We start from the raw sequence: 23631 nt of genomic DNA on the forward strand, positions 1-23631 counted from the left end.
AAGTTCAGGTCTCCGAGCAGTATGTAATCCGTGGAGGCGGGGGCGTGGGGAGTGATGTAGTCTGTGATGGGAGTAGGGTCCGGGCGGCCTGTAGGCCAGTGTTCCTGTAATTAGACTGCACCTGGAAGTGGATGTGTTCCATGGGGGCGAGGTGCTGTCAGAGTTGGGTGTTGTCAGTTGGAGGGAGCTTTTGCTTAGATTTGGTACAGTTAATGGTGAAACCCGATAATTCACCAAACTCAGCCAGAAGATAGGGACTAAATATTCAGGTTGTCTCAGATAAATCAAGGTGTCATCAGCATTAAGAGAGATCACATGTGTTTGTTCCCCAATCTGTGCTCCCGTAAGGTATGAGGCAGTCTGCAAGCCAACAGCTTGATCACTAACGTTAACAGCAGGGGTACAATGGGCATACCTGTTGAGTGCTGCAATGCAGAGAGAACCAGAGAAACACCATCCTCCCCACCCTCACCCACACCGTTGACTGTGTGTAAAGCAATTAAAACCCATTGCTGGAAGTTGTCCCCAACTCCTGCTGTGTGTGTGACATCCGACAAATAGTCCCATGATAAAGAATGAAAGGCTTGTTTGATATCTTGGAAGGGCAAGCACATACGGGTCCTCGTCAGGGCTCGGGCATGCCTGACTAACGCGAGCCTCCTCAGATTGCAGATGGTAGTTCTCTGCGGTATAAAGCTACATTGATCCTCTTGACTAAGTTGAGGCATGGAAGGCAGGAGTAGCATCGTTAGGACCTTCCTTATGATCTTAATATCAACATTAATCATGCAGAAGGGGCGGTAGAAGTGACAGCCTCCGCGTCTCTATCTGGTTTGGGCACCAGCAGCACAATGGCTTCTCTCATGGAGACCGGGAGTAATCCTTTGCAGAATGGTTCAGAATAGACTTATAAGACTTATAAAAGCTATCATTCCCACCATACGCTGATAGAATTTTGCTGGTAAGCCATCACCACCAGGGGCCCTAGCTGTCCTTAAAACCCATATGGCTGCCACTATCCCTTGTTTAGACAATGGGACCTCCAGGCTTCCTCTCTCTTCCTGTGGCAGAGAAAGCAAATCCAAGCCCTCCAAATATCGGAGTTTCATCCATGCCAATCTAGGTGGCGGGCTGACATTAAGTATGTCTAAATGTCAGACAAACACCCCCGTTATGCCCCGCTGGGTGCAAAGCCTGCACCCAGACTTGTCACGAATCCCCATTAAGGGTGGAGCCCGTGTTTCGCTACAGAGAAGAGTGGCTATCCACCTACTAGCTTTGCCTCCCTCAATATGGAGCCACTGTTGGTAGCTGGTGCGGACAACTTTATCAAGACGGTCCCAAGTTTCAAGAAACTCTCATTTACACTCCCGTCACTCAGCCAGCGCCCGCGACCACTCTGTCACCTCGGTGTCTAGGGTGCCCTGTCTTTGTTTCAGAGAATTTAAAGATTGTATGATTGCTGTTTCACCTCATAGGTTACTTTTAAACACTCCCCACGCAATACCACCTTTATAGTGTCCCATTTAACCCCTGTCATTGGTGTACTGCCTCAATTTTCTGTAAAATAATGATCAACTTTCTCTCACACAGCCTCATTAAATGCCGGGTCAGTGAGGGCCTCTGCCCACATCTGCCTTAGGGGCATACTTGAGGGCTCTCTGTGCAATCGGAGCATCACCAACAGCGGGGAGCGGTCAGAAATATAACCTGCAAGGTATGACAAGGCCTCCGCAGAATGTAATAGTGCATCAGTCAACAAGCAATAGTCTACGTGACTTTAAGTCCCAGTAGCGGGCACACGGCAGGAGTACACTTTAGTGAACAGGTTTCCCACTCTACATACACGGTAGAAGCCATCACCAACCATCACCTCCTTAAGGGCACCAGTCATAGCGGGCTTAGTATCTGATCAAGGGGGAGGCAATCCAACTTCCCGTCAAGCACACAATTAAGGTTCCTCTTAAAGAGGATCTCTGTATCTATATGCTGCGCCTCTGAACTCATCACAGTTCCAAAAAGGCTCCTATCATCCATGTTGGGTGCATCGACAGTCACCAAGCAAATGTCCCTGGCATACAAAGTTCCCAAAACAATCACATACCGCCCCTGGGAATTCTAAACAACAAAGGGTACTTCGAGAGCCACCTAAATTAGTATGCCTCTGGCGTACCTGGAATAAGAAGCAGTAAAGAGCTGGCCCCTCTACCTGCCAGTGCCAGTGACACCCCTATATTGACACAAATATAAATGCACCCTTCTTCTATTTTCAGGATGGCCCAACCCCCTTACATTCAATTCCATTACCTTCCAATTACCCGCCATATATCACCAATTCTCCAACACCACACATTTCGCCACTGAATTTCTGGATCATACTGACATACCTTCCATATGCTCCAACAAGGGAGTGGCAAAGTGTCATTGCCAATCCACCATGGCCTATACAGCAGTAGAACCAAAATACCCATGAAATATGGAAAACCATATACCCCCTCCCACAGGCAGTAATTCCAAACAACAGGGACCCCGAAACATCAGGCCAACCTCTAAGTCGCACTGTCCCAAACCCTCCCTTAAGGAACAAATCACAACTTCAGAAATTGCTTTGTGCTGTGAACCATGCATCCCACCCGGGTGGTGAAGCTGAAGGCACTCAAACCACCAGCAACGGGACCTCAACCCACATTGGTCCCCCACCAACAATTTTCCATCAATCCCCCATGACAACAATATCATATAAAACTTCATAGTCGATGCATCCTTCGGACACCCCCTCCAGACGGACGTAAACAATCGAACATATGCAGTAGGTTCTGCGCTCCAAACAAGTACTACAGAATCACAGAAAGACCAATGTGATCTCAATGCCTCAAGTGTCAGTACAGTTCCAATGCAGTCACGGATGGTCCAACCAGTCTTGCCACGCCTTACCAAATTGGCACCAGCCATCAGTCCAAGTAATTACTGCTATAATCAATTGTCACCCAATGGCCTTTAAAGGATTCGGCAGTGTCTGCCACAATGTTAGAGTTCGCCAGGGTTTTGTCAGGGCACACCATAATCCTCCCCATGCGCTGACTGTCTGCACTATGAACGGAGTCCGAAGAGTACTGCATACAGAGCCTCATGTTCCTCCGGGGCTTCCCTGTGCCACTTGACTTGGAAGCAGGTTGAGGACCATGGGGTGCATGGCCCAGGGTATCCAGCCAACTGTTAGCCTCCTCTGGGGTAGTGAAGAACAGTGCACTGCCCTCATTGTACTCGCAGCTTCGTCTGTAACATGAGACTGTTTTGAAGATCACAGTCTTGCAGTCTTTTTTTTAACCACAATATAGTCCCTGCATAGGATTTGGAGTATAATCTGGGAAGATCATAATGGTATTCTCAAACCAGGGAGCCACCCAATCTCAAACATGTTGCAATATGAAGTCTCTTTCCCTGAAATGAAATAAATAAGCAATAATGGCCCGGGGTGCCGCTCCCGGCTTGGGCTTTGTCGTTAACGCTAACTGGGTGCGCTCAAGGGTGAGGCAGATGCATTTAAGGGGCTAAACGTACACACAAATATTTGTGAACATCTACATTTTTATATTGTCCCATTGACTAGCATTGGACTGAGGGTGATCTTAATCGGTAGAAAATGAAGAATATAAAGTTAAGGAGGCTTATTTACAAGGCCCTTGCGCCACTTTTGCATTATTTTTAACATGGAAAAAGTGATGCAAAAGTGGTGCAAGAGGCTTGTAAATCTGCCCCATGGTTTTTTGTTCACACAATTGCATTTTCCGGGCCCCTTGAAAATAGATACAGTTGCCTTGTCTGAAAAAAAGGAAATTGTTTTTGTATGGGTATGAACATTGAGTTATAGCAAAAGAGGTATTATGTATAATCAGTTGGAATACACTTGCACTCACTCGTTTACTCATGCCCCCCTTCAAGGTTAGACCAAGAGTTTAGTGTTTCACATGTTTCAAATGTTCATTATGTGATAAATACTAATACACTATCCCAATAATGTTGTCTTGTCCTGCTGGTTCTAATGTTGGAGCTAGTACAAAATACGAAAATTACATTACCTGTGATAACTTAGTGCAGGTGAGTCCTTGAGATGAAATATCATTTAGTTATAACCAGGAACTGGTTATTTTCAAGCTTGCAGATTTTGTATTCCTAAAGGTGTCTGATTGGGTTTTTACCCTATGCTTTATTTCCCTTAGCCTTTCTCCAAGAGCTCTCAAATTTTACAGCTAAGTCCTGGTATTGTGATGACACAATTTATAAAATACAAATAAAAACGTAGGGACTTAAGGAGCTATTGTTGTCAGCCCTCTGCAATGCAGGTCTGAAGCCATGACGTCCGCAACCCTTGCCCACAACCCTGGCGTGTATGGTCACCTGCCATATTTAGAGGTTCCAGTCTGTTTGTTGGACATCTCCCTAATGTGTAGTTAACTCTTTATAGAGCAGTGAAGATTACAGAGTGAGCTCCATTATTCAAGCACCTGCATTTCAAACTGAAATGTTATTAAGATTCTCTTCAGCCTCTACTCCTTTGATTGAGGTGCTTGTTATTTCCAATCAGCTAGAAAATGTTTGGACATTTTTGTTGGTTTGTGTTAGAAATTGGGTTCTTGGTTGACTGGGGGTATAAGCCCTGGTTAAACAGTAACCACCATCCCAGTCAGGGTAAGGCACAAGTAGACTATGCATTAACCTGTGCTCACCCTCTTATAGCTTGGGGCAGAGCAGTCGGCTTAACTTGGAGGCATTGTAAAATATTTGTGCAACACTTCAAACATTAAAACAGTGAAAACACCATACAAAAAGATTACACACAGGTTAGAAAAATGGACTTTGATTTAATAAATAAAATATGACCAAAATGACATAAATCCAATCAGTAAAACTTGAGATATTTTATAGTTCAAAGTGAAAAATAGCGCCAAAAAGCATAAAGCAGTATTGTGGGATATCTGGTTGCGCAAGACCAGGAAAAGTCCAAAGTTCAGGCCTACTGCGATGGAGTGCAGGCTCGCTAAAGTTATCCAGTTAGTCCTATCGACCCAAAGTACCTTAAATCTTGCTTGAGGAGCGATGCATGGATCCGCATCGAAGATGCGTCACACTGTTATGTTTCATATCGGTACTCTAATATAGGTCCAGGGAACATCGTACCCTTTCCCTATATCATCTCCCCTACATTTCACATGAATGAGCCTTATAAGGACATAACTCCTAATAAGGACAGAATGCCTTATAGGAACAGAACGCCTTATAAGGATTGACACATTTTATGGACTAAACCTTTCACCTAGTTCCATGCAGAGAGAGGGTTTTTCACAAACAATAATGCTAAGACGTCATCCTTAGCATGTATGAATAATTTATGAGGACATTACCCAGGGGGTATACTTCACCTCTCCTATCTACGCACAAGGTTTAATCCCATATGTCATCCTCATAATAAACAATGGCTAACACATGCACAAGGACTGTATAAATACAGCACCTCTTGCTATCAGTGGTTTGAGGGAACCAAGACTTTAAGGCCGACACACTGGCCAGAGACGCTGAGGCTCCTGCATGCAGTCGCTTCAGCTGACAGTAGTCTAAACATCCCTTGTGGGGTGTCCAACTCGAGACCAGGACGATGTCCCACACTCTCATTATTCAGGGAATGGGGTTCGACTAAATCCTAGCGGGATTCTTGGCTCCTCGGTTTATTAGCTCTTTCGCACCTACTCACATGCTAGGTACACTTAGGTACATCTAGACAGGCATCGTAGGGGTATTGGCTTTATTTTATAAATGCGTTTTATATTCATGTATATGTTCATGACTATTGCAAAATTGTAGAACTGTACTATTCCTTTTTATTCACTGTACTGTTGATCCTATATCTCTGCTACTGTGTAACAGTTGTAGTAGCACATATATTTTACACTGGAAGAACAACGGTACAATAAATTCTTATTGTAAACAAGCTAAACTGTTTCTTCTGTGTATCTCTCAGACCAAATGAGCAAGCACGAGTGACAAGGTGAAAAGTAGTATATTGTTTCCACGAGTCTGAGGAATCAGGGTTGTTATGTTCTGAGGGTTCAAAAAACGAATCCCTCTGATAAAAGGAGATTCTAGTGGCACTGTGAGCTAGCTAATGCAAAGAAGGCTAACATACGCGGTGTGGGGGTGCACAGAATCAGCCTACCACCAGACCCACAGTGTATGTTATTCAAAAGCGCAGGTCATGCAGGGGTACTATAGGAACTACACTACAGAGCAGCAGAGACAAGGCGTTGGTTCCGAGATGCAACGAGGCTGAGGTGCGATGTCCTGATGCGTTGAAGTTGAGAATCCCGTATACGCAGTTTGCATTGCGAAGCCCGGTGTTTATTTATTTATTTTCGAGATTTTTATTGCGCAAACAAATACCCGAAGGTGTCTCGGCGCATGTGGGGGCTAAAGGGACCGAACAGCAAGCTTACTGGTTGAACAACCATGTCTTTAGGAGCCTACGAAAGCTCATCAGATTGGGGGCAGTTTTAATCATGAGTGGCAAAAGGTTCCAAAGTTTGGGAGTAGCAACCAGGAAACGCCGGTCTCCCCAAGTTGCCGTTCTCGTGCGAGGTACCGGCAGGAGGCAGGTATTAGCGGATCTCAGCTGCCTTTTAGGGGTATACAACTGAAACGCTTCAGTCAGAAACTTAGGTCCAACGCCGTGCACTGCCTTATAGGCAATGCAGAGGGCCTTAAATTTAATGCGGCCCTCTACTCTTAGCCAATGCAGATGACGAATGGCGGGAGTAGTAGGCTGGCGGCGGGGGATGTCAAGAAGGATTCTTGCAGCCGCATTCTGTATGGACTGCAACTTAGATAGAACAAGTTTCTGAGTATTAAGAAAGAGGGCATTCCCGTAGTCAATTTTAGAAAACACTAGGGTAGAGACCAGGGTCTTCCCAGCTGAGGTAGGGAGGTAGGGCAGTAATTTCCTAATTTTCTTTAGAATAAAGAAAGCGGATGATACAACCTTATTGACGTGAAGGTTGAATGACAGCTTGCTGTCAAAAATTACTCCCAGGTTTCTGGCTTTTTCCACTGGGACAGGGGGAGAGCCCAGCTGGGTAGGCCACCAGATAGAGGACCATTCCGGGGAGAGTTTACCGAAGGTCATGACCTCGGTTTTGTCCGAGTTAAGCCTCAGACAATTGGAGGACATCCAGGTACTGACAGCAAGCATAGCCCTTTGGAAATTAGCTGCCACCACTGGGCCGTCCTTATGGATCGCCAGAACCAGTTGGGTGTCGTCTGCGTAAGATGTAAGTCGCAACCCATGGGCCTTTATTACCCTCGCTAAGTCCGCTACATAGATATTAAATAGCGTTGGACTTAGCGAGGAACCCTGTGGGACACCACATGGGAGTGCAGAGACAGAAGAATAGAAATTGCCCAACTTCACTGTCTGGGTACGGTTGGCCAGAAAAGATGAAATAAGATCTCTAGCCATGCCGTTTATCCCCAGGGCTGTGACACGGTCGACCAGAGTAACATGGTCGACCGTGTCAAAGGCTGCGGACAGGTCCAAAAGGATCAGGACGGCCACACCTCCCTGGTCCATAATAGCCCTGATCTCATCTGAGGCCTTTATTAAAGCGGTCTCGGGTCCATGCCCTTTCCTGAAGCCAAACTGCGTTTCGTCGAGCAGTTGGTGAGTATCGACGAACTCTGAGAGTTGTTTATTTATCAGAGATTCGCATATTTTGGCAGGAAAGGGGAGACACGCAATAGGTCTATAGCTGGCCAGAGCTGTGGGGTCCAGGGAGGGTTTTTTCAAAAGAGGTTTAATTACTGCCTTCTTCCAGGAAGCTGGATAGTGCCCAGTTTGAAATGCGGCGTTACATATTTCCATAAGTGGACGAGAGATCACCTCACTGAGGTTAGCCATCACTGAGGGGGGCCAGGGGTCCAAGGGGGAGCCAGACTTGATAGTAGACACGAGTCTGCTGATTTGATCTTGCGTGATGGGGGCAAAGGAGGAAAAGGGATCATGGTCAATAGCTAGTCCTTCCTCACTGCAAGCTCTGGATCTTGTCCCTGCATCCCCTGCAAAGGATGCGTAAATACCTGCCACCTTAGTGATGAAAAAGCTGGACAGAGCGTTACAAAAAGACTGAGAGGGTTCAGCCCCAGGACCCATAGAAGGGGTGGACAGAGTAGAGACCACTGAAAACAGTTCTCTAACAGAGTTCCTGGCATTCTCTATTTGAGCCGAGAAGAAGGCACTTTTTCGGGCAATAATAGCCTTTTTGTATACTGTCAGGGCATCTTTGTAGGATTGTTTGGCTATGGGGCAATAGAATTTCCTCCAACGCCTTTCTAGGTTCCTGCAATATTGTCGGTGGAGCCTAAGCTCTTCGGTGTACCAAGCCGCCGACGGAGCTGTTCTATTGGGTCGCATAAACTTCTCCGGGGCCACCTGATCAGCAGCGTTCCGAATCCAGTCTTGGAAGTCGGAGGCTGAGAGAGCAGGGTTGGCTCTTCCCGTGGGAGAGGAAAATGTCAGGATGTCCGCCATCTGAAGAATATCTGCATTCTTCCAGGCACGAGTCCCTATCCTTGTTCGTGGCCTGGAGGGGGGAGGGTTAGCAGGCCGGGTATGTAAACCAAAGATAATGGCCCTGTGATCTGACCACGTAAGAGGAAGAATGTCTAATACAGAGATGTCTGGGTTGTTGGTAAACACACCATCTAGGGTGTGTCCCGCCTGGTGTGTGGTTCCCTTTACCAATTGTTGAAGTCCTAAGGTTAGGAGGTCAGCAGTGAGTTGAGTGGTGTCGTGGTTGCCCTGTTCTTCCAAAGGGAAGTTAAAATCTCCCAGTATCATGTATTCCGTCGAACTTAAGAGGTGGTCATTAAAATCAGAAAGTGTAGCAAGAAAGGAATTTCGAGGCCCAGGAGGTCGATATAGCAAAATTCCTTTGAGGGCTTGTTTGTAATTAATATTAATAGAAATAGTAGCTGCTTCACAATTAGTGGACTGTATGGGATCGAATGTAGTACGGTACTGATTTTTATAAATAATGGCGAGTCCGCCACTTCTTCCTATATGTCTGTCATGCCTAGCAACACTATAGCCCTCAGGGGTTGCAAGGCAGAAGTCTGGTCCTGAGCCAGCATCTCCCCAGGTTTCAGTGGCGAAAAGGAAGTCAAGATCATGAGCGAGAATGAACTCGTTAATCTGTAAGCTGTGGCACGGAAGAGAGCGCGTATTAATGAGCGCTGTTGAGTATGCGAATTGCTGCTGAGGAGATGCATTGGTTCTGATGAGCAGTAAAGCTGTGATACCGAGGTTTGACGTTGTCATGATAGCTGTCATCATTGAGGGATGCATGGAGCTTGTGTCAGGAAAAGCGTTTTGCAGTGTCGATTCAGAAGGCGATGAATCGGTCCCAGATGCGGAATGCTGTGGTGATGCACGTCTTTTGCAATAGTTCCAATACACGCTACAGTGGCGATGCTTTGGTTCTGCTCGAAGATAAGCTGCTCAGCTGAGGATCCATGGGTTCCACAGGAGGAAACACCTTAAGCCCACTTCCTAGGGTCCAGGACTAGGGTATCGCCACTTGGCAGGCCAATTTCACAGATTGCACATTCCAGGTGCAGAAGCAGGTTAGTTGGAAGTGTTTCATGTCCCTGATACTTCAGATCAGGAGGCCAGCCAGGTAGCTCTTAAAATCACTCTGGGTTCAAGTGATGCACGTCCAGTCCCCTCACCCAGGCATGAGGGCAGCAAGTCAGCACAGCAAGGCAAGAAGTCATCAACACAGAAGGCCAGCCGAGTGGCAGGCCTTGCAGTAGCACAGCAGTCCTTCTTCCTGGCAGATAATTTAGAGGTCCGGAAGTTTACTGAAGTGGTAGCATCAGAGGTCCAATACTTATACCCAGTTGGTCTTTGACGTGGGAGAGACTTCAAAGACAGGCCTTTGAAGTGTACAGAGGTCATGCCCTTTCTGACCTGGTTCCAGACTCACTACATGGGGGGTATGCAGCCCTTTTTCTGTGGACAGGACACAGACTATTAGGTGCAACTGAGGCTGGGTCTCTCTACTCTCTCCCATGCTGGCAGGATGGCCCATTAAGTCACACTTAAGCTCTCATTGTGTGTGGCTGTCTAGGAGGGTATCAAAGGCTTTCTGATAAACCTCTTTCTAGATCACCAATCTGGGCAGCTTCTTAGGAGTCAGCTCTGTTAAGGGGGCCTTTATAGAGCCATATCCCTTAACACATTTTTTGTAGTACTCGGCGAGGCACAGGAAGGCTCTCACCTCTGATTAAGTCTTAGGTAGTCGCCAGGCCATGATAGTCTCAATCTTGCCCTGGAGGGGCTTTTCTGTGTCCCCACATACCAGGTGACTCAGGCACACCATGGAACCCTGCCCTATCTGGCACTTACTGTCCTTGATAGTCAGGCCTGCCTGTTGCAGAGCCTGTAGCACCTGCATGATATGGTGCAAGTGTTCCTCCCATTAGAACTAAAGACAACAATGTCATCCAAGTAGGCAGCACAGAATGCCCCCGTACCAGCCAGGACCTTGTTAACCAACCTCTGGAAGGTAGCAGGGGCATTCTTCAAACCTGAGGGCATCACCTAAAGTTAGAAGTGTCTCTCTGGGTTCTAGAATGCTGACCTCTTTTTGGCCTCCTCAGTCAGAGCGATCTGCCTGTATACTGATGTCAAATCAAAGGTATTGAGGAATCTGACTGTGCCCAGCCTATCGATGAGCTCATCAGTTTGGGGGATGGGGTGCAGATCAGTCCTGGTGAACGAATTGAGACCTCAGTAGTCCATGCAGAACATCAGTTCTGGATTGGTGCCCCATGGGGCAGCCTTTAGTATTAGCATTGCAGGGCTGGACCAGGGACTATTGGAGGGCTCAATCACCCTTAATGCCAGCATTTTGGAGACTTCCCCCTTGATGCTTGCCCTCATCCTGTCTAACAACCTGTAAATTGTGTTCTACACAGGTAGGCTACCTCCAGTGCCAATATCGTGAACGCACATATGTGTGAGTCCAGGGGTGAGTGAGAACAGAGAAGCAAACTGTCCCAGCAATGAGTAACAGTCACTCTGCTGTTCTGGGGTCAGGGCGGAAGAGAGGTTGACACCCTACTCTGACCCACTGTGTTCCTGTTCGGAGAGGAGGACAGGGAGAGATTTGATCTCCTCTTCCACTCCCTCATCTGTCATGAGGAGCATGCTCACTTTGGTCCTCTCAAAGTGAGGCTTGAGTCTGTTGACATGGACAACCGTTATGAGGGTTCTAGGGGGTTTGGAGATCCACCAAGTAGGTGCACTCTCCCTTCTACTCATTGCTTTTCCATGGGCCGGTGCAGTGGCCCTGGTGCACCCTAGCTCTACTGGCTCCATGACCCAGCCTTTCTGGTCAGGTTTAAACTCTACCAAAGTGGCCTTCTGGTCGCACCAGAACTTTATGACTTCTAGTCTGGCCACAGAATAGCTTTTTGCATACTTTCAGAAGTGATGCATCTGGTTGAGGAGGGCCAGCATGTGGCTGACCACATCCTTTGGGGTTTCCTAAGGAGCATGCTCCCACTCCTCTCTGACAAGGCTCAAAGGTCCCCTTAAAGAGTGGCCAAAGACGAGTTTATTGGGGCTGAACCCGATTTCTTTCTGTTCTCCTGTAGGCAAATAACGGCATGGCAAGAAGTTGTCCCACTTGCGCCTTGTTGGCTCAGGCAGGTCCATATTCATGCACTTCAAGGTCTTGTTGAATTTTCCCCACAAGGCCATTGGTTTGTTAGTGATAGGGTGTGGCGAACTTGTAGATTGCTATACAATGTGTGATCAACAAAACCACTAAGGAAGCCCTCCTTTAACATGAAACGGGGGAGTTTCTTCACTCATTCATCGTGATCAGGTTACGATATTGATCAATTCAAAAATTCATAAGTCTTTAGTTCAATGGTTACTTAAATTCATTTATTAATTCATTGCTTTTCGTCGTATTCAATTTTGTTGCAAAAAATGTATTCTATTCATGAATATTCAATTGCTTATACTGTGCCCAATGCATTTCGGGTTAATGGATTAACCCTTCATCAGGGGCTGGGAGCAACGCGGTGTAATCTTTCCTTTCTGGGTGCAGTATCAGATTGCCCCACACTCATCCCACATGAGCTTCATGTACACTGACATGAAGTTACTGGCTCTGTCACTACTACCTCCTTGGGGAACCCCACTCAGGTAAATAGCCCCATCTGAGCTCTAGCCACCACTGGTGCAGTCACTGTCCTCAGAGGGATTGCCTCTGGGTAGTGGGAGGCATGGTCCACCAAGACCAGGACAAACCTTTTGCCTGTGGTTCATGGGTTCAATGATGTTGATGCCAACCCTTTCAAAGGGGGTGCCATTGACTTGTAGCAGGTTAAGAGGAGGTTTTTGCTTCTTCCCTGACTTCTAACAGGTGTGGCAGGTGGGACAGGACCTGCAGAATGCATCTGAGGCTGTGTTCATTCTAGGACAATAGAAGTGGTAGAAAAGCCTGGCGACGGTTTTGTCTTGCCCTAAATGTTCCACCAGGGGTATGTCATGAACCAAACCCAGTCGAAAGGTTTGTGCCAGTTCAAGTGTAAAACATGAAGGTACTTCATGCAGTTGTTACCTTGTTTCAAGAACATATTCCATTGCTTCAAATCCTGCTTGTGGAATATTTGTATGAAGATTTGTGATATCCAGAGTTGCAAAGAGGTCCATCCTTGGATAAAAATGTATTTGATTGCGCTTGTTTAGCATATCTGTGCGGTGGTGGTGGCCACTAGCAAAGGGTGGTGCGGCTGGTGGAAGGAGCGCAAGGAGGGGGGAGCGAGCACTTAATGGGGGGCAGGGGAGGGATGACAGGTTATTAATAATTTTAAAAACGTACCTGACACCGGCGGCCGCCTCCCGTCTCACGTCGCTCCTGCAGACCTCTTCCTGGGTCCCAGCAGTCCCTGGGTCAGACTCCCAGCCAATTCCTGTACATGGGGATTGGTCTGAGTGGGAAGGAAAGACACCCTAATCAGACCAGGGAGTCTGTGGGGATTTCTCCAGACCGACTGCTCAATGCAGCCGGGTTGGAGAAACCTAAGTACACACGTGTGTTTTGCTCGGCCTGAGACGGCCGGCCGAAAACACATGAGCACTTAGGGAGTGTACACCCACTCCTCCTCCACCCTCCCAAGCCCCGCCCATCCATGCACAAGCTGGTAAAAAAAAAGTGAAACGATGCTCTAGCATCGTTTTATTTTTTATTTGCTGCTTTCCAGACAGTGGGGCGATACTCCTCCGCCTTTGCGGAGGAGCCGCCACTGTGTCTGTGATATCTTTTAAGTAGCTGGGTATTTGATGAATCAATGGTTTCTGAAAGATGTCCACATATTTTGTCAAAGGTTCCAAGATTATGGATCGTCCTGGTGGATTCTGGGGCTCCTTATGGATCCTAGGGAGGATGTAAATCACCGGGGTACGTGGATTTTTATTTATCAAGTATGCTTTCTCTTTTTCTATTAGTCAGCCACCAGACACTCCCTTTTCAATCAGTTACTGGGTTTCTTCTCTGATGAAGGGTGTTGGATCTCCCAGTAGTTTTCTGTATTGGGATTCTTGTTGTATTTGTTAAAGAATTTCTTGCTCGCAATTTAGTCGGTCCATTATGACAATGGCTCCGTCTTTATCAGCGGGTTTTATGATTGTGTTTTTGTAATCCAACCAATGCAATTTTTCCCCCGCTTGATATTGTAGTTGATATATCTCCTTTTGTATTCCATTTTATCCATCGGGACGCAATGCATGCAGCATTTTATATATACGTATGGATAGGCAAGAGGGGACAAGCAGAATCCAATTAAGTGGAGTCAAATAAAATTATAGAGGCTATACACGAGCCATAAAGGAAAAAGGCGGAAGTTCTGCATTTTAAAGATTGCATCCACTGGACCTTAATGCAGGAATTCCACCTGACTTTTAAACCAAAACTAGAGTCAACAAAAAAATATTTTCAGAAGGATTATTAACAACGAGGAAACAAGAGATAGAGAAAACTGTATGAATCTATTTGTCTTGATAAAGATGGGAGTATTGTGAAGAATCTGCAGGCAAGTCTTACACTGTGTAAGATAAATCTCGCAACCTCCATGCGCAATAATGCGCCTTAAAATGTAGAAACCAATGTCATCTTCAGTATTTTTCTGATAAAAAATGGTTTATTTTGAACCAATCTTCATGAAATTATGAATCAAATGTAGTAAAGTCTCAAAACAAATCGCTGCATTACTGCAATTCAAAGAAACTGTACATTTTTCTCAATGTTCATAGATGCATCCCCTATGCATTTCGAGCGGGTGCTCTTCATCAGGCGGAATATCTAAAAGGGAATAGAAAAGATACAGGGGATATAGCACGAGGTAGGAGCCAAGATGTTAAAAAAATGAACTATAAGAGATGGAACAGAACCGAAAGTTCATGCCATGCCCAGTGTGTTAAAACTAGCAACTTCCAAGAATAAAACAAGGTGGTAACTAAGGTCAAATGAGTGCTATGTGGTGCATCGAATGCACATGAAAAAACAAGGTGGGATACAAGGTGAGTAGCTACTAAAGCTGTGAAGTCACCGGTGACAAGAAATCGTCAAATGTAAACAGTGAAGGTGAGGCAATAGTCAAAAATCATAGATGAAAGTGCAAGACATTTGAGAATAACGTAAAACAGTGTGATGGTGAAAAAAGTTGTGTTCCAATCAAACAGGCAGCGTGGCTCAGAAGTGTACTATCTGAAAGGGAGGGTGATCCATGAGGAACGGTGCCAGGGACATGCTACTCAGTAAAAAGAAGTGTAGACCGGCGGAAGACAAACACAGAATTGGGCTTACCGCATAATAGAAAGTGAGTGTGCTCGGTCGGCAAAACAGCGAACGCTGCTGGTGGTCCGCGAGTGTGGATGTGATGCGGTGAGTACCATGCGTATAAGTGAGCGTGCAGTCGAAACAGAAAGAGGACTGCAAAAGAGGAAAAGGCACACAAATGTACGGCTGAGCAATAAAGTTAATGTGTTAAAAAATGGGAGCGCGATGCTCTTTGCTGAATGAACGGTGAACATCGAAGAGAGACTACACAGTCAGAACTAAAAGGCGTAAATGAAGAAGAATGAAGGGGAAAGATACGAATAGAATAAGAGTCAAGACAGAGTAAAGCGAACAGTAGTGTGGGGAAAAAAGGAACAGGTGAACAGTGGGAGAAATATGGAAAATGAGTGAAGGGATGAAGAGGAATGTGGGAAAGGAAGAACAGGCAATGTAGTGTAAAGGAAACCAATGTAAGAACACGACCTGGAGTGAAGTACTGAGCTAGATCAACCATAGTTATTGAGCGATGTGACTGGAATACAAAACAAATAAAAGGTGGAACATGGGAGCTAGTGATGTAGACTGAAAAAAGGAAAATCAGCCTGGAGGAAAGAATAGTAGCCTGATTGAAAAGTAGGGTGCTCTGGCTAGAACAAGTAGACGTGAAGGAATGAACATAATGCGAGGAATAGAATGTGAACTAAAGGAACTAGAAAAAGGGAACAGACAGAGGTGGCAGAGGGGTCAAAACACAGAGGCGGTGTCAACAACAAGCACAACAAATGGTTATAAGTAACAACTACATTTGAGTCTCTCATTGAGACCCTTCGGATGAATGGAGTTGAGTTTGTGCATCCAATAAAGTTCTCTTTGTAAAAGAAATGTCTTATTGTCTCTTCCTGTGACTTTGTTCACGACTTCCAGAATCAGGAAACGTAACTGACTGACATTATGAGAATTGTTGATGAAATGAGTCGCTACACAGGATTTGGTGTTTTTAGTCCGGATATAGCTGCGATGTTCAGTGAGTCTGGTTTTGATCTTTCTCTCAGTCTTGCCCACGTAGGGGTACCCACAGGGGCATTTAAGAAGGTATACCACATTGATGGTATCACATGTGGCATTAACTTTGAGATGTATCGGTGTACCCTGTGTGGGATGTTGTATGATGGTGCCTTTAATAATACTGTTACAATTCCCACAATTGTGCCAGGGTAAGATTCCATTAAAGATGGTATCGGTGGAACTTTTCTTAACTTTGAGCAGTTGTTGGATATTTTTGGTTCGCTGATATGCAAAAATTGGTGGTGTTTGGAAGACGTTGTTAAAATCAGGTTCAAGTTGGAGTAACTGCCAATGTTTCATGATGGAAGCTTTGATTTGAGAACTAGTGGTGGAAAATTTAGACACAAAGCAAGTGCGACTGTCTTTGTTTGCTGTGAGCTTTTTGGTAATCAGTAATTTTGATCTGGTTTTCAAAGCAACACGTTGTTCTGCCAATTTAATGATGTTCGCTGGGTATCCTCTTTGACAGAATTTATTGATGATGATCGAACTGTCAGTTTTGAACTTATCGGTGGTGGATGAAATGCGTTTGGCTCTGAGAAGTTGAGAATATGACAGGTGTTTTTTGAGGCTCATCTGGTGAAAGCTTGTAAAGTGTAGGTAGTTGTTGCAGTCAGTAGGCTTAGTAAAGATGGATGTTTGGAGGTTATTGTTTTCAATTTGGATGTTCCACCGATACCATCTTTAATGGAACCTTACCCTGCCACAATTGTGGGAATTGTAACAGTATTATTAAAGGCACCATCATACAACATCCCACACAGGGTACACCGATACATCTCAAAGTTAATGCCACATGTGATACCACCAATGTGGAATACCTTCTTAAATGCCCATGTGGGTACCCCTATGTGGGCAAGACTGAGAGAAAGATCAAAACCAGACTCGCTGAACATTGCAGCAATATCCGGACTAAAAACACTAAGGGCCAGATGTAGGTAACTCTAATTTACCGACTCATAAATACCGAATTTTACTGATTCGGTATTTATGAATCGGTAAATTGGAAGGAGGGAGATGTAGGTAATTATTAATTTTGAATTACCGAATGTGTAAGATTCGGTATTTACCGATTGAAGCCCATAGGAATCAATGGGAAATACCGATTCGGTATTTACCGAATCGGTAAATACCGAATCCTGCAAGGGTGCAGGGGGTGTCACTTTGACACCCTCTAGCACCCCAAGTACAGGCTTGCGTGACATGTGGCACACATACATGCCCTAAGGGCATGTCTGTGTGTCACATGGCACAGGTGTGCATGCACAGATGTGCATGCACACCTGAATTCGGTATTTTACCACACAATAGGATTGTGTGGTAAAATACCGACTCTTAAGGGCCTGTGGCACTCTTAGGAGTGTCAGCTACATATGGATTTACCGAATCGGTAAAATTACCGATTCGGTATTTTACAGAATCGGTAAATTTACTGAATCGGTAAATTTACCGATTCTGTAAAATAATGGCCCCTACATCTCAATCACCAAATACCGGTCGGTAACGGCCGAATTCGGCCGTTACCGACCGGTATTTGGTGACTTACATCTGGCCCTATATCCTGTGTAGCAGCTCATTTCATCAACAATTCTCATAATGTCAGTCAGTTACTTTTCCTGATTCTGGAAGTCGTGAACAAAGTCACAGGAAGAGACAATAAGACATTTCTTTTACAAAGAGAACTTTATTGGATGCACAAACTCAACTCCATTCATCCGAAGGGTCTCAATGAGAGACTCAAATTTAGTTGTTACTTATAACCATTTGTTGTGCTTGTTGTTGCCACCGCCTCTGTGTTTTGACCCCTCTGCCACCTCTGTCTGTTCCATGTTTCTAGTTCCTTTAGTTCACATTCTATTCCTCGCATTATGTTCATTCCTTCACGTCTACTTGTTCTAGCCAGAGCACCCTACTTTTCAATCAGACTACTATTCTTTCCTCCACCCTGATTTTCCTTTTTTCCAGTCTACATCACTAGCTCCCATGTTCCACCTTTTATTTGTTTTGTATTCCAGTCACATCGCTCAATAACTATGGTTGATCTAGCTCAGTACTTCACTCCAGGTCGTGTTCTTACATTGGCTTCCTTTACACTACATTGCCTGTTCTTCCTTTCCCACATTCCTCTTTATCCCTTCACTCATTTTCCATATTTCTCCCACTGTTCACCGGTTCCTTTTTTCCCCACACTACTGTTCGCTTTACTCCGTCTTGACTCTTATTCTATTCGTATCTTTCCCCTTCATTCGTCTTCATTCACGCCTTTTAGTTCTGACTGTGTAGTCTCTCTTCGATGTTCACCGTTCATTCAGCAAAGAGAATCGCGCTCCCATTTTTTAACACATTAACTTTATTGCTCAGCCGTACATTTGTGTGCCTTTTCTTCTTTTGCAGTCCTCTTTCTGTTTCGACTGCACGCTCACTTATAAGCATGGTACGCACCGCATCACATCCACACTCGCGGACCACCGGCAGCGTTCGCTGTTTTGCCAACCGAGCACACTCACTTTCTATTATGCGGTAAGCCCAATTCTGTGTTTGTCAACTGGCGGTCGACACTTCTTTTTACTGAGTAGCACGTCCCTGGCACCGTTCCTCATGGATCACCCTCCCTTTCAGATAGTACACTTCTGAGCCACGCTGCCTGTTTGATTGGAACACAACTTTTTTCACCATCACACTGTTTTACGTTATTCTCGAATTTCTTGCACTTTCATCTATGATTTTTGACTATTACCTCACCTTCACTGTTTACATTTGACGATTTCTTGTCACCAGTGACTTCACAGCTTTAGTAGCTACTCACCTTGTATCCCACCTTGTTTTTTCGTGTGCATTCGATGCACCACATAGCACTCATTTGACCTTAGTTACCACCTCGTTTTATTCTTGGAAGTGGCTGTTCCATCTCTTATAGTTCATTTTTTGAACATTTTGGCTCCTACCTCACGCTATATCCCCTGTATCTTTTCTATCCCCTTTTAGATATTCCCCCTGATGAAGAGCACCCGCTCGATATGCATAGGGGATGCATCTATGAACATTGAGAAAAATGTACAGTTTCTTTGAATTGCAGTAATGCAGTGATTTGTTTTGAGACTTTACTATATTTGATTCATAATTTCATGAAGATTGGTTCAAAATAAACCATTTTTGATCAGAAAAAAACTGGAGAAGACATTGGTTTCTACATTTTAAGGCGCATTATTGCGCATGGAGGTTGCGAGATTTATCTTACACAGTGTAAGATTTGCCTGCAGATTCTACGCTCTAGCGCCTCATTGTCAGGAGGCGAACATCTTGACAACCCTACATTTGATCACCTTTGTTCAACTGAAGACATTTTCAATCACTTGGGAGTGCTGTGGTATTTTCACTCACTAGTATTGTGAAGAAACCATTGAAATGCGTCAACGCTACTTAGATGACATAATCTCTAAGGGAATATGGTCTTGGTATTTTACAAATAGAAGTCTAACCAGACTATGCTTCCACTGATTTAGATGATATGTCTTTGTAAATGACTAATTTAGGAGTCTGAAATTGTCTTTTCTCTTGTAAATGTGTTTGTATTTTTATGTTCATAAAATAGTGCAATATATGTTGTAGTGATTTTATGGAGCATATGTAATGTATCAATGTATTTTATGGATCAATTCATTGGTTTTTATGTGATTTTAATTATTGAAACATTTTGTACTGCTTTAGTAGATGTGTTAGATTTTTAATGATTTTTTATGTTTTTGAATTGAGTGATTTTTTCTTACAAATATGATAGTTGCTTTATTTGCAGTTATAGTGTATATGTTATTCCAATCTATTCCAAAGTGAATTTGTTTGTAACCAGCGTAATTAAAATGACAATAACTGTTTTATCGTCATATTATATCTCATCTGCTGGTGCGGGCTGTGGAGCGACGCTCCACCAGCATTATAGAAGAGCCGCCCTTGTTGCATAGAACTGCTTGATAATATATGTGTGGTGCAACTTCAAGTGTGGCTGGTACTAGCATTCACTCAATTGGAGTCATTGACCACCTAGTTGGGAATGGTGTTGGTTAAACATGAGAATACAATGTAATTTGGAGCAGAGGCTGAGCATACAAGTCTGGAAGCTCTCATAGAGAACTCAGAAGTGCAACAACCTTGAGTGGGACATAGTAGATAGTAGGTGGGAGTGCTATGGTGGTTCTGAGCTCACGTATAGAGCGACATAATAACACAATCAGTGATCTGTGCATGGGAAGTAATGATATGAAAAAGAAGAAATGTTCTCTTTCTCGACTTACACCTTATAGCTTAAGCAGAAATAGGGAATTCATTGTTGTGTAAAATAGGAGACTGTGGCAGGAGAACTCCCTACCTCTGTGGGCTTTCCAATGAGACTTAATGTGTAATACATTTTGTGTATGTCAGGGCCTACTTGAGGGGCCTGACCTCTGGAACTAGTTGACTAATTCTATTGAGTTTTACTTTCTGACATACTCCATAGTATTAATAAGGTAGGTTGGCATAATAGTCTTTCACACCAATGAAACTCATGTGTTGGTGCGTGGTATACAGTGGAAGTAGGGGAATTGGGGCTTTAAGTTTATAGGTGACTAGAAAAATTAGTGGATCTCTTATGACTGACTGGTTTTCCCACTTCTCTCCATATTGGGCTTTGGGCCTTGATTTTAGCAAGACAATAGTGAAGGCTTCTGCTACCAAACTGCTGTTGAATTAGAGTTCTATCTCTTCAAGTGGGGAGGGCTTATATGTCTAATTATTATACTGTCACAGAACTCGCTTCCTGCTGTGGTTTATTCGAAAAACAGATTGAAAACTAGAAACTATATCAAGCCACTCTGAGAGTGTTTAAAAATGCGGCAACAGAAACTCTCCAAACATGAGCACCATTTTAGTATGTAGGGAAACAGAACAATTTTCCTTCTAACAAGAGCCCACACTAATCACCACTAGGTTCAGCCTTTGCAGTGCTTAATTTGAGCCGGTGGGTCCCGCCGGCACTTACTTTTGTGGACTGGCACTTATTTTTCCTCATTGCTCAGTGAGAGAAATTACACAGATCGGAAGGACAGAGAAAACGAAAGCCGGCAAAACTGTCACAAAGTAGGAACAGTGAGATAAACAGGTAGGGAGTGTCTGGTAGTGGATTAAAGAAGCATGAGGTGGTTTTAAGACTACAAGCCTTGGCCAATGTTTAATCTCAGGTGCGGTGATCTTCTGAGCAGAGTTTCGGATACTGGCACTCTTTCTGTCACAAATTAGGAGCATTTGACACAACATTACTTGCTAAATGAGGGCATGAGAGCTGCGCCAGTGCTTTACGGGTAATTGAGCAGAGCATGTCAGTACTTAATTTGAGCCACTGGTTTTCAGTACTCTGCACTGGCACTTAATTGTGAGCACCGGGGCTTGTGACAGTCTGCCACAAGGTGGCGATGTCCGGCTAATTTAGAGAGGACCACTACAACAGTTAATTATTAATTCAATATACATTAAAACTGACTATTACCTGACACCCAAGGCATTCTTATAGCTTTGGGAGTCTGAAAAAGTCAGAATTGTCACACATATAGGCGTTTGAGGGTTAGTAGATGGGTTGTTACTATCCTCGGCAGCATGGCAGGGGAAATGAGTGGTGCAAGCTCCAGTGGCGTCCTGACGAGCGTCCTGGCACTTAGTTTTTATTTTTATAGATTAAGCACTGGCTATGCCTCACACTCTTCCATTGTTCCAGGGCTGCATATGCAGGACACGGAGAAGAGAACCAGCTTCCCTGGCAGGTCATGGGATCAGATTACTACTTTCATGATTGTAGTGGCTGCCCTTAGATAGCATTATGCAAACCTTTGCAGAAAAATCCTGCAATTTGATACTGTGCCAGACTTTCAAACACTAGTGGTAAAGGACCCCTACCCCTCATTGGCCTCTAATATCAATGGCTTTGTTCCCAATATTTTACCTCAAATGTTTAGAAAAAAGGTTCCTGATGGAGCGAAGCACAACATTTAGAAAGAGATGGACTTGGTCTCTTAGTGCAAAATGAGGCTGGCACTAAAATATTATCCAGGGCTGCTTTTAGCTCATAGGCCTGTAACCTCCAAACCTCCCTGATCTTAATCAATCAATCAATCACTTATTTGTAGAGTGCACTTATCACCCGTGAGGGTCTCAAGGCGCTGAGCGGGGGTGGCGGTGCAGCTACTGCTCGAACAGCCAGGTCTTGAGAAGTCTCCTGAAGGTCAGCAGGTCCTGGGTCTGTCACAACTGTGTGGGGAGGGTGTTCCATGTCTTGGCCGAGAGGTAGTTGAAGGATCTGCCGCTGGTGGAGGTCTTGTGGGACGGTGGCGAGGGCGAGGTCGGCGGAGGTTTGGGTGGCTCCTCATCATCCTACAGTACAGGGACAAACACAAACAATTGAATAATGTTTGAATCAATATCATAATTTCCGACAAACACACTTTGTATAATTATGTCATCCCCAAAATGCGATTTAGTGACTGTCCTCTCATATGGAAGCTGTGGTTGTTTGGCCCCGTGGATACATATAAAAATCTGAATGCAGATAATGTTAAACATCTGACATAAATTAAGTGTTGATACAAGCATTGGCTGTAAAGGGTGAATTGGCTGTCTTTGAAAAATCTTTTATAATCATGTTTTTCCCCCTTGGTATCGTAGCAATTCTTGTAAATGGCATTTTGTTTTGCTTCTTTTCTTGCAGCCTTTCCACAACAACATACACCAGCCCCTCAACACAGGTCCTGGTGGGCCAGCATTCCCAGGGCCTCCTTTGTTCAAACACTCTCTCAATCCAGACGGGTCACAGCAAGAGTCATTCAGCTTTCAACCAAAATATGAGTGCCTGGACTGGAGGAAGATTGGCGCTATTGATGTGGATCGGCTGATCATTGAAGTAGACTTGACCACCCTTCAGGAGGCCATCAAGCCCCTCACCGTTTGCAATATAGCATGTGAGAGATGCCCCCATTGCCGGCGCCCTGTGGATCCGGACCTACTGAAGCTCATCAGGCTCGCGCAGTGCATCATTGAGTATCTGCTACACTGTCAGCAGTGTCTTACGACCAGCATAAAACGACTTGAGGAGAGTTTGCGGGCCTCCAAAGTGGAAGCGGAACAATTTACAGCGGTTAGTGCAAGGCACACAAAGGAGATCCAAACTTTAAAAGAGGAATTCAGGAAGAAAAAGAAGGCCTTCGTCAACCAGCTTCAGATTCTTCAAAATAATTCCTGCAAAGCCAATAAGGTATGGAGGCTGATTGATTTACTTATGTAAGAATGCATTTGACACCTCAAAGTCAATTTTATAATTATATATCACACTTTGCTTTGCTGTTCTTTTAAATAGATTTTGTCAACAATTGCACTGCTGTTTTCCAGTTGCCAATCACACTGTCGCAAATTATTCATGATAAAAATTATACATGGAATTAGGTTTGACACCTTTCTTGCCCATAATCCTTCAACTATAGAGTGATCCAGAGGACAGTTACAGCAAATTAATCTTCATATGCTGAAGGCATGTAAATCCTAATCATTTTTTATTGTAAAATTTTAAAAGGGTAACTTATTTTGTGGTGGTCAACTGGAGTAACCGCAACAGTTAATAGTTGGGAAACCTCAGTTATTTGACAGCATG

General features: G+C 44.5%; 1 protein-coding gene across 1 annotated transcript in view; it reads left to right on the forward strand.

The window, feature by feature from the left end:
• The window catches only part of LOC144771874 (cilium assembly protein DZIP1-like), a 1571028-nt gene that overhangs the window by 54185 nt on the left and 1493212 nt on the right, over nt 1–23631 (forward strand). Inside the window, exon 2 of the mRNA XM_078656123.1 lies at nt 22696–23238. Within this exon, the coding sequence (XP_078512249.1) occupies nt 22696–23238 (543 nt within the window). The remainder of the gene's footprint in view (nt 1–22695; nt 23239–23631) is intronic.

Source organism: Lissotriton helveticus, chromosome 8 (genome assembly GCF_964261635.1).
Source record: "Lissotriton helveticus chromosome 8, aLisHel1.1, whole genome shotgun sequence".
Classification (NCBI taxonomy): Eukaryota; Metazoa; Chordata; class Amphibia; order Caudata; family Salamandridae; genus Lissotriton; species Lissotriton helveticus.